The sequence below is a fragment of the Myotis davidii genome, unplaced genomic scaffold, assembly GCF_000327345.1.
Source record: "Myotis davidii unplaced genomic scaffold, ASM32734v1 scaffold478, whole genome shotgun sequence".
Taxonomy (NCBI): domain Eukaryota; kingdom Metazoa; phylum Chordata; class Mammalia; order Chiroptera; family Vespertilionidae; genus Myotis; species Myotis davidii.
This window is the reverse complement of record NW_006289570.1, coordinates 391,253-402,654: the sequence shown is the minus strand read 5'-3', so window position 1 is coordinate 402,654 and position 11,402 is coordinate 391,253. Positions and strand designations below refer to the sequence as shown.

General features: G+C 43.8%; 1 protein-coding gene across 2 annotated transcripts in view; it reads left to right on the top strand.

Moving 5' to 3' along the window:
- The first annotated feature begins 1,868 nt into the window (after positions 1–1,868).
- The window catches only part of USP30 (ubiquitin specific peptidase 30), a 21,169-nt gene continuing 11,635 nt past the window's right edge, over positions 1,869–11,402 (top strand). Inside the window, exons 1-8 of one of the 2 annotated variants that reach the window (XM_006762027.2) lie at positions 1,869–1,996; positions 3,109–3,291; positions 5,698–5,801; positions 6,055–6,153; positions 6,717–6,762; positions 8,466–8,560; positions 10,572–10,631; positions 11,153–11,239. In XM_006762027.2, coding sequence (XP_006762090.1) covers positions 1,897–1,996; positions 3,109–3,291; positions 5,698–5,801; positions 6,055–6,153; positions 6,717–6,762; positions 8,466–8,560; positions 10,572–10,631; positions 11,153–11,239 — 774 coding nt within the window. In that variant the 5' untranslated portion in view covers positions 1,869–1,896. The remainder of the gene's footprint in view (positions 1,997–3,108; positions 3,292–5,697; positions 5,802–6,054; positions 6,154–6,716; positions 6,763–8,465; positions 8,561–10,571; positions 10,632–11,152; positions 11,240–11,402) is intronic. The other variant, XM_015562845.1, reaches the window with a different exon arrangement.

Here is an 11,402-nt window from a genome sequence, read left to right as displayed (position 1 = left end):
TCCCAGGGCCCATACTCTCCTCGTGCTGCTGTCATTTTGCAGAGCAATGGCATTTCCCGAGTTGTTCTGTCCCTGCCCTCCCTGCCCTCCCTGCCCTCCCTGCCAAGGACATGGGCAAGTCCTCTGTCCCACCCTGTGTACCCCGTGCATTCACGCCTGTGTTTTGCTCACCAGAAGCCTGTGAGGTAGGGCTCACGAGGGTCCCCATCTTAAGATGAGGAAGCGGAAGCTTAGAAGGTGAAATGATGCCGAAGGGAGTAGCAGAGCCTGAGTCGGACCAGATTAATGTGACTCCACTTGCTTAACCTAGTTCTCTGCACCACGGATTCTGCGTGGGAAGACAAATATTTGTTTTGAAACTCAGTGATCAGTGTTGCATCGTATCAGTTATAACAGTAGGAAAATGTAGGTAGTTGTAAGATAGAATTCCTAGGATCACCAGTAGCTGAGATCAAAACAATATTTACATGATTCAGATTGTGAAATCAGGATATATTATACATATGCATATACATACACACATATCTAATATATATATATGTACATATATACATATATATATACACACACACACGCAAAGTGTCTATTGCCCGTATATGTATATACATATATGGTTTGCTTTATTCTGTGGAAATGCATAACTTTGTATAAAAACAGTCTTAAATTGCTGGTGAAATTTCTACATGTGCAGTAAAAAAATAACTTCAGTGTCCAAGACAAACCTAAAATGAAGAATCTTTCATAAATACTTAACAGATCTTATTTACTATTGTGTGCCCCCTCTCCGTTAGTGCTCTAAATGACACTCCGTTTCTATGTTTTCTCCAACACACAACCATTCAGTGGCTATCAGTGAGAACCTTCTACATGCCAAGAATGATCTAGGCCAGGGGTCCTCAAACTACGGCCCGCGGGCCACATGCAAATACAAATATTGTATTTGTTCCCGTTTTGTTTTTTTACTTCAAAATAAGATATGTGCAGTGTGCATAGGAATTTGTTCGTAGTTGTTTTTTTTAAACTATAGTCCGGCCCTCCAACGGTCTGAGGGACAGTGAAGTGGCTCCCTGTTTAAAAAGTTTGAGGACCCCTGATCTAGGCACTCGGGATATGTCAGTGACTAAACAGACAAAGGGCCCTGCCCTCGGAGACTTTGCATCCCATTTCAGAGAGACAGACAATAAACAGTGCATAAGTGAATTTTCTATTAGAAGGTGAAAAGGAAAAGTCAAACTGGGTACAGGGGACCAGGAGTGCAGCGTCTCATAGTTAGACGTGGAGGGGAAGTGAAGGAGGGAGCCACGCAGGGTGTGGGGGGAGAGCTTAGGGAGAGGGAGCAGCAGTGCCAAGGCCCGGAGAGCTGGTGTGACGGGCAGTGTGCGGGGGGAGTGAGGGCAGAGCAGGAAAACCCTGGCTTCTCCTCTCAGTGAGATGGGGCTGTTGGCAGGTTGTGCTCTGACTTAGGTTGTAAATCCTGTCTAAATGTGCTGGTTTTCAAGACATAATCCTCTGCTATATGTTACTTTAATTTGAAAATTAAGTATTTGGTGGGCCAGTGGGTTATTATTTATTATTATTATTATTGATTTCAGAGAGGAAGGGAGAGGGAGAGGGAGAGAAGGAGATAGAAAGGTCCATGAGAGAGAATCATAGATTGGCTGCCTCCTGCACGCCCCTTACTGGAGATGGAGCCTGCAGCCCGGGCATGCGCACTGACGGAGAATCCAACCATGACCTCCTGGTTCTTAGGTTGATGCTCAACCACTGAGCCACACCGGCCAGGAGCCAGTGGATTAGTTTGACGGAATGGTATTTCTTCATATATTTTTATACACGCAGAATGTGTTTGTGATGAGGGAAGACACTAAACTGATTTTCTCTCTTAGGTATAAAGTCATGAAGAACTGGGGTGTTATAAGTGGACTCGCCGCTGCTCTTGCAGCAGGCATATATGTTATTTGGGGTCCCATCACAGAAAGAAAGAAGCGTAGAAAAGGTAAGACTTAAACTTGGCACCGTGGTCTGTAGGCTTGACCCAAACCCTTACTACCCCAAAACAGTACAAAAAGGGGAGGGCATTTTTGGTTCTCTTGTATCTCCAGTTTTTGAATAGTACTTTCTTTTAAGCAGAAGTTAATTTTTTTTTGCATCATACCAGTTATGATATTAGAAAAATGTTGGTGGTTGAAAGAGAGAGTCCCTAGTATCACCAGTAGCTGAGATCAAAATAGTATTTACGTGCTCGAGATTTTATACCCTGCAGGAAAAGTGGCGGCATTGCTAGTGTTCTCATTAATATGGCAATTAGGTTTTTTAGTATTAGAACTGACTAATTATATGACGCATTTGGGGTTTCACTGACTAACTGGTAGTCACTACTAAATGCTTCAAGTTTCTTCATTAACACAAACATCTATTTCCTTATTTGTAAAAATGTGCCCTTTTGTAAATGTTGCTCTACTTCTGCTGATTAAAAGTCAGCTTTGAGGGGGGCAAGTAGGTTGATCTTTGTTAAATCTGAGAATGGTTATTAGAATTCGTTATATATCCTCTCTTCTCTTGGGCATGTTTGAGAACTTTCATAATAAAAAGTTGTTGTTTTTTTAAAAATGTCAGCAGCAGAGGGAAATGTGCCAGATTTTGTTGGTCTCTTTGCAGAAAGACTGATCGGAATTGCTATAGTGTCTTTCCCGCTGATTAGAAGAACACAGTCATTGTCCCAAGAGCAACAACAGAACAATTGTTTTCTTCTGTGCTGAGAAACATTGCTTTTTTATCAAAGGAGAGAGAGGATGAGGGAGGGGAAGAGAGGTTTTACTATGAGGTTTTGTACATCCAGTGTTAACCGAACTGTACCGGGCTCTGTGGTGGGTTTCAGAAGTAACACAGATGGACGGGGACCTGTCCGTCTGTCACTGCCGTCTCCTGAAGGAGCAGTGCTAGGACCGGGCTCAGCCTGGACAGAATGCCTGGCTGCGGATCTCCGTGGATGAGAACTTTCTCACGTTCAGATTCAAGGCCACGGTGCAGAAACTGGGTCGCGAATGGGAGAGAGCAACAGAGTGGGTCCAAGGTGATGTGCTCTTCTCTTCCCCTCTCCACTTCTAGGGCTTGTGCCTGGCCTTGTGAACTTGGGGAACACCTGCTTCATGAACTCCCTGCTGCAAGGCCTGTCTGCCTGCCCCGCCTTCATCCGGTGGCTGGAAGAGTTCACCACGCAGTACACCGGGGATCAGAAGGAGCCCCCGCCACACCAGTATTTGTCCCTGACACTGTTGCACCTCCTGAAAGGTATCTGGCTGGGCATTGAAGGGGGACTGTGGGCATTGTCAAAGCAACAGCTCGGATAGTAGACAAAGGGTTAATAGCCTCAGTGCAGGAAAAGATCGCGAAGAGCCCAGTAGATTCAAACAGCTAGCTACTTTAAAAGCAAAATCAAATATATCACCACCTATTTTAAAAATTATCAGTTGAGTAATAGATTTCTAGGGAAGAAGAAAACCCAGTGACATAACCATTTTGATTATCGAATACTCTGGTTTCGAAAACATTAAAGGGTTTTTTTTGAAGTATGTTAGCCTAGAAAGGAAGAAAGATAATACAAATTGTATTTCAATAGATAAAAAGTGTATCTAACAGACACTCAAACATGCATCCTAACTGACATAAAATAACAGCGAGGTACCCTGGGTTTTTTTGTTTTTGTTTTTTTTTTCCTGTCAGCAAGGATTGAAAGACAAATCCTGGTCGTGACCAGCTGTTGGATGACATGTTCCTACACACTGTTGGGAGGCAGGGGAACTTTCAGGGAACGGTTTGGAGCTGCACAGTCATGGCTTGCCGAAGGTTCCGCTCCATTGGCCTTAGCAATGCCTTGTCTGGAAGCCTGGCTCAAGGAAACAGTTAGAAATGTGGACTGTGATTTACACCAGCCTGAGTGGGGTTGGGAGGGTGTGGGAATGGCTGGACCCTGGCCCTGAGCCCGGAGAGTCACGATATACATGGGATTTTAAGAAGTCACTTATCTAACTTCATTTTTTTTTAAAATATATTTTATTGAGTTTTTGCAGAGAGGAAAGGAGAGGGATAGAGAGTCAGAAACATCGATGAGAGAGAAACATCGACCAGCTGCCTCCTGCACACTCCCCACTGGGGATGTGCCCGCAACCAAGGTACATGCCCTTGACCGGAATCGAACCTGGGACCCTTCAGTCCACAGGCCGATGCTCTATCCACTGAGCCAAACCGGTTTCCACGCTGGGGATCGAGCCCACAACCCAGGCATCATGGTCCTGACAGGGAATCGAACCATGACTTCCTGGTTTATAGGTCGATGCTCAACCACTGAGCCATGCAAGCCGGGCTCTAACTTCATTTAAACCACATTTGACTGCAGAACTGTCCTTCCTCCTACCCATCACATTGACATCTGTTAACATCCTGAGGACAGTCAACAGAACGCAGTTTGGGAGTTGGGGGTGTTTGCACAAAGATCTCCAACACCTAGTTATAATGGGGGGGAAAGGAGAGAGTATGCATGTCCCTCGATAGAATGATGAAGCAATCCATGAGTAGTACATAGCCATTCAAATCATCTTTATGAAGCCTTGTTTTTCCTAATTTGGGAGAGGATATGCGCTATAATATTAAGTTTAAAAGAGCAGGATACAGAATAAGATATGCCCTAGCCAGTTTGGCTCAGTGGATAGAGGGTCGGCCAGCAGACCATAGGGTCCCGGGTTCAATTCTGGTCAAGGGCATGTACTGTGGTTGTAGGCTCCTCCCCGGCCCAGGCCCTGGTCAGGGCGCATGCAGGAGGCAACCAGTGTGTTTCTCTCACATTGATGTTTCTCTCTGTTTCCCTCCCCCCCCTACTGGGGATTGAGCCCACAACCAGGGCATGTGTCCTGACAGGGAATCGAACCATGACTTCCCGGTTTATAGGTCGATGCTCAACCACTGAGCCATGCAAGCCGGGCTCTAACTTCATTTTTAAACCACATTTGACTGCAGAACTGTCCCTCCTCCCTACCACATTGACATCTGTTAACATCCTGAGGACAGTCAACAGAACGCAGTTTGGGAGTTGGGGGTGTTGGCACAAAGATCTCCAACACCTAGTTAAAAGGGGGGAAAAGGAGAGAGTATGCGTGTCCCCCGGTAGAATGATTAAGCAATCCATGAGTACTGTGGTTGTAGGCTCCTCCCCGGCCCAGGCCCTGGTCAGGGCGCATGCAGGAGGCAACCAGTGTGTTTCTCTCACATTGATGTTTCTCTCTGTCTTTCCCTCCCTCTTCCACTCTCCCTAAAAATCAATGGAAAAATATCCTTGGGTGAGGATTAACAACAACAAAAAGACAATAGATTAATTTCAGGTGTACAGCATAGTGGTCAGACGTTTCCGTAACTTACCCTGGTAAGTCTAGTAACCCAGATGCTACACATAGTTATTATAATATTATTGACTATATTTCCTATGCTGTACTTCACATCCCTGCGACTATTTTGTAACTGCCAATTTGTACTTTTAATCCTTTTATATTTTTCATCCAATCTCCCAACCCCTCTCCCATCTGGCAACCATCAGTTTGTTCTCTCTGAGTTTATTCCTTTGTGTTTTAGATTCTTCATATAAGTGAAATCATATTTGTCTTCCACTGATGAATTTAATAAGTATGTTACCATTTTTGTTTCCAGCTCTATCCTGCCAAGAAGTTACTGATGATGAGGTCTTGGATGCAAGCTGCCTGTTGGATGTCTTAAGGATGTACAGATGGCAGATCTCTTCCTTTGAAGAGCAGGTGAACACAACATTCAAAACAGGTTTATTTAGAGACTCCTTCCCACTAGTGAGCTCTCGGGCTGGGGCGGGTCTTCATTGTGCAAATGTCCAGGACGGAACTGTTTTCTTTGAAGGAGCCGGGCCCTGAGAAGGTGGGAAGGAAATCCGTCCACATTAGCTGGAGGGGGCTGCCCAGTGGCCCACACGGGGGTGGTCCTGGTGCTGCCCTGGCCTCCTCGGGCCTCTCTGAAGGACGCTGTGCCCTTTGGCAGGATGCTCACGAGTTATTCCACGTCATTACCTCGTCACTGGAAGATGAGCGGGACCGCCAGCCCCGGGTCACACATTTGTTTGATGTGCATTCCCTGGAGGTAAACCGTGAATATTTCCAATGCATTTAATGTGGTTCGTGCACGTTTAATAGGTGTAGGGACTATGAGTATTATCTTTGTACAAGTTTAAACTCACAAGTCAGATTCAGTCACAGTCAGCAGTGGGGATGAGGCGGGGAGAGGGTCTGAAACTGCATGCTTTGCAGGTAGTGACTTGGAAGACTTCAGAATGATTCGCGGCTGCAATTTGTGCTGCTTGAAAAAGGGACAAATGCATTCCTCACCCCCCTTTATATACAGGGGAACACAGAGCCCTGGGAATGCTGAGTGAATCTTCATTTCCCTGAAACGCTATAAAAGCTAACTGGTAAAGGGGGGAATATTCGGAGAGAGGAAATGTGTTTTGATTGCATTGGATGAAGGAACAGGCACAGTGACCATCAGAGCGGTGATCAGGCCGCTTTTAGGAAACTTTGTGAGAAGTTGGTTTCGCGGTGCAGCCAGCACAGAAACTTTTCAGGTTAGGGAGTGGGCTGAGGGCGACGAAAGGGTTGCAGTGGGGTCTTCAGTCTGTTTCTCTTTCTCTTACAGCAGTCTTACAGCAGCAGCCGGAAGTCACTCCCACACAGATAACCTGCCGCACCAGAGGTAGTCATTGCCCATTGAACTGCAGCACATAAGATGGGTACTTTCTAGATATGACAATCATTTGATCATTTACATTTTTTTTTCTGGTGCCACCTAATCCAGCTTGAACTGTGTGTACTCCCAAAGGAATTTGTGTTTTGGAGACAGCTTTAAATGCTTCCCTCTGTGAACATCTTGAATTATTCCTTCCCATCTTAGCCTGCTCAGTTTCCTCCAAACTTTACAATTTCAACTACAAGTGAGGGTTTTATTGACTTCAGAGAGGAAGGGAGAGGGTGAGAGAGATAAAAACATCAATGGTGAGAGAGAATCATTGATCAGCTGCCTCCTGCACACCCCCCTACTGAGAATTGAGCCTGCAGTCCTGGCTTGTACCCCAACAGGGAATCAAACTGTGACCTCCTGGTTCGCAGGTTGACACTCAACCACCGAGCCACACCAGCCGGGCTCTTTTTACCTTCCTGAAGTGACCCTGTGAGGAACTTAGTAAGCTGAAACTCATGTTCTCAGCATTTCCACTTTGGCCAGCGTACTACAAATGATCACAGTGCTCCTTAGAAGGAAATCGTTGTTTTTTTAAGACTTAAACTTATATAGATATTAAAAAAGAGACATCAATTATTTTGTGCATTAGTAGCAATAAGAATGATTACCTTTGGGATCATGCCTGGGTTGTGGGCTTGATCCCCAGTAGGGGGCATGTGGAGGCAGCTGATCAATGATTCTCTCTCATCATTGATGTTTCTATCTCCCTCTCCCGTCCTCTCTGAAATCAATAGAAATATATATATTTTTTAAAAACCCACACGATTATCTTTGGAGCCCGTACTGTGTACCAGTACTGGCTCCCTCAGTGTCTGTGCATCCACCTGCACGGCTGAGCTGGTCCAGCCACGCACGCCCCTGAGATTGGTGATAATGGGACAGTAACTATCCCCATTGCCAGCAAACTGAGGCTTGTGGAAATGATATGACATAGCTAATAAGCCCAGGGCAGCCGGACTCTAGGGCCTGTGTGTCTAACGAGCACATCACACTGTGTTTATTCCACTAACCCCCATTCTGTTTTTAAAGAGTGTCTTTCAGAATCTGCTTCTTCTGATGGTATTTCGGAAGGTTATCTTGCTTTGTGGAATGTTCACTTATGGTATCCTGTTGACATCTCAGACATTTTAAGCATATGTTTATGAAAAGACGTCACTAACCACAAAGTCCTTTCTAAAATGTGGCTGTACCCATTATACAGAAACCACATTTAAGGACCCGTATAAGTTCTCCTTTGAAGGGAATGGCTTGTCTTCTTTATGTACTAAGAAAAGCTATTTTTGATTTAATTTCCAGGGGTATTTCTTTCTAAACAGAGCATTGCTACCACATACTAAAAAGGAGGGTAGCCTGGCCAGCGTGCCTCAGTGGTTGAGCATTGATCTATGAACCAGGAGGTCACGGTTTGATTCCTGGTCAGGGCACATGCCCAGGTTACAGGCTCGATCCCCAGTAGGGGGCGTGCGGGAGGCAGCCGATCAGTGATTCTCTCTCATCATTGATGTTTCTATCTCTCCCTTCCTCTCTGAAGTCAATTAAATATATTAATAAATTAATAATAATTACTAAATAAAATAAACAAATAAAAAGGAGGGTGAATTTTGAGGTTGGTACCAGAGGGCTGGCGGTGGCAGATCCAAAGATGTTTTGTGTTGCAGGGGCACCTCATCCCACATCCAATCACTGGAAATCTCAGCATCCTTTTCATGGGAGACTTACCAGTAACATGGTCTGCAAACACTGTGAACACCAGGTAAATACAACACCTGTGCTTTATATTTTCTCGCGACGTTTTCTTTTAGGTTAAGATTGATGAAGGGTCAGAGAGTGTGGACTAACTGGTATATGCCGTTTGTGATCGCCTGGGCCCTTAGTGGACAGACTGCCCCCCTGTGGTCAGTACTAACATGTTCACTGATCTTCAGGTGGCATCTTCTGCACCAAGAGTCACAGGCCCACTGTGGGTTGCAAGAATTCAAGTCCTGAGTTTGGGTCTATACTGATGGCGGACACAGCAGATTCTAGGACTGTTGTTTTTTGTTTTTGAGGTTCTAAAATCAATAATGGGTGAGGATTAAAAAAATGATCCATAACTTACAATTCATATGTCTTAAATATCTTTTAATCTAGAACTTTCCCATTCATCTCTTTTCTTTGCATTTTATTTGTATTTTGATACTACTGTAAGTGGGATTTTAAAATCTTTTTCTAGTATATGGAAATACAGTTGTTTGTATATTGACCCTCTATCTTGCGATCTTGCAAAAACTCATTTATTGATTCCAGAAGTTTTATTGTAGATTCCTTAGAATATTTTTTAGTATTTTGTTGTAATTTCTCTGTTGGCTTTTAGCTGTACTTTTTAAATTTGGGGGGGGGGGGTTAATGATGAAATCATGCAATTTTAACCATTTAGAGTTAATATTATATCCCATGCGAAATACGGGAAATTTATAAAAACATAGTTCTAGTCCTGCATCCTTTGTGTGTTATTTTTGTCATATATGTTTCCATCACAGATCCCATAATACTGTCATACTTTTTGCTTTAGACAGTTAAATATGTTTAAAAGAAAACAGTTTTACATTTGCTGTTTTCAGTTTTCTTCAGCCCTTTCTGTAGACCCAACTGTGTTTGATGGTTTTCCCATTCAGCCTAAAAGGATTCCTTCAACATTTCTTGCAGATCTATTGGCAGCAATTTCACTTAGATTTAATTTGTCTGAAAATGTTTTTCATTTTTCCCTTTTTTTTAAAAAAAAGGAAAAGAATAGTTTTTGCTGGGTATAGAATCTGGGGTTGCTGTTGTTTTGGTTTCATTTGGTTTATTTAAAATTAATTCCTTTTTAGGCATTGTTGTCTTCTGATGTGCATTTTTTCTAACGCAAAGTCAGCATCAGTCATTTCATCCCTTTGTATAGAAAGTGTCACTTTTTCTCTGGCTGCTTACAAGATTTCCTCTTTATTTTGGGGGTTTCAGTAGTTTGCCCATTCAGCGCATAAACATAGTTTTCTTTGTATTTGTTTAGATTTTGCTGAATTTCTTGAATCTATGCATCTATGTTTTTCACCAAATTTGTACATTGTTTTAGGGAGACCTTCAGACAAAAAGCCACACAATGCAAATCTCACCCATGGAGCTCCTATTTTTCCAAGACATGACTTCTCTTCAATTTCTGCCTGCTTTTGGTAGCTCTCCAGTCAATCATATAGTTTTGTTTTGTTTGGGTCCAGATTCTACAATTGTTATCTCAAGGAGAGTTTGTCTAATCAAGCTACTCTGCCATCACCAAATGCAGGAACTCTTACCCTATTTTAGCAATTAATAATAAAACACACATCTTTCCACATAATCACACATTCTTATACTACTCTATTTTTAATATAGTATTCCACTCCACTCCATGGACATGATTGAGTTTTTTAATCATTCTGTAGAAATTCCAACGATTCACATTTTGCTGTTATAGATAATGCTGAGCCGTGCATCTTAGTAGTTGTGTCCATGGTTATTTCCTTAGGATAAAATCCCAAAATTTCTGGGTCAGCCATGTCATCTAGATTTTCCAAGCTGATTAGTATTATTGTATTTCATATTTACAAGGTTGTTTTCAGTAGAGTGTGCTTCTAGGTAAGTACATTATGTTTCATTATGTTAGTGTTGAACATCTAAATATTAAACTTTCATAAGCATGTATTTTCCCATCTATAAAGTTTTGAATTGAACTTGAGTCCTTCCTGGATTTTCTGCAATATTTGTTTCAGAGTCCCGTTCGATTCGATACCTTTGATAGCCTTTCACTAAGTATTCCAGCTGCCACCTGGGTATGTACTGACCTATGGTTCATTTGGGGTCTGTTTCGGAGACATTGGAGTCTGAAGGGCTTTGAGGCATTTTGTGCAGCTCAGGTGCCACGTGTTACTCAGACCTGTGATTGATTGAACCCATTCAGTTTTAATGTGTAGTACCACGGCCCGATTTGGGGGGAGAAGAGGTGGGCGGTTTGTCTCTTGCTGCAGAAATTTTGGCTTTTTAAAATATATACACACACATATTAATCTCAGATTCAAAGATATCTAAAAGAGTGTGGGAGTCCATAATTGCTGCAGCGTTATGTCCTCGTACCCTGACTCCGTCGCGTTATGTCCTCGTACCCTGACTCCATCGCGGTCGCCAGCCTAGGGTGCTTGAGCTCCAGGTTTGTTCAGAGGCAGCCAGTTGTGTCTGTGGTGCTTTCTTGCCTCCGTGAGCAAAAAGAAAGCTCTGGGGTTCGTGGTGCCATCTGTTCACCGTGTCAGTAGCTCCCCTTTGAATTGTGGTGACGCGTTTTCTTCTCGTGCTGTAGGGTCATCCGCTGACCCTGGACCACTGCCTCCACCACTTCATCTCATCAGAATCCGTGCGGGATGTTGTGTGTGACAACTGCACAAAGGTAGGCCCTCAGCCCCGACTGCCATCTCCCCACAGCCTGTGTGCCCGACAGCGCGCCTCTCACACCATTGGCCTGAGCTCTTCTGCTATTCGCCGAGGATCCTTTCGGCCACTGCCATTTCCACCTGAGGTTGGGCACCTGGCAGCCCATGGAGCAAATCTCT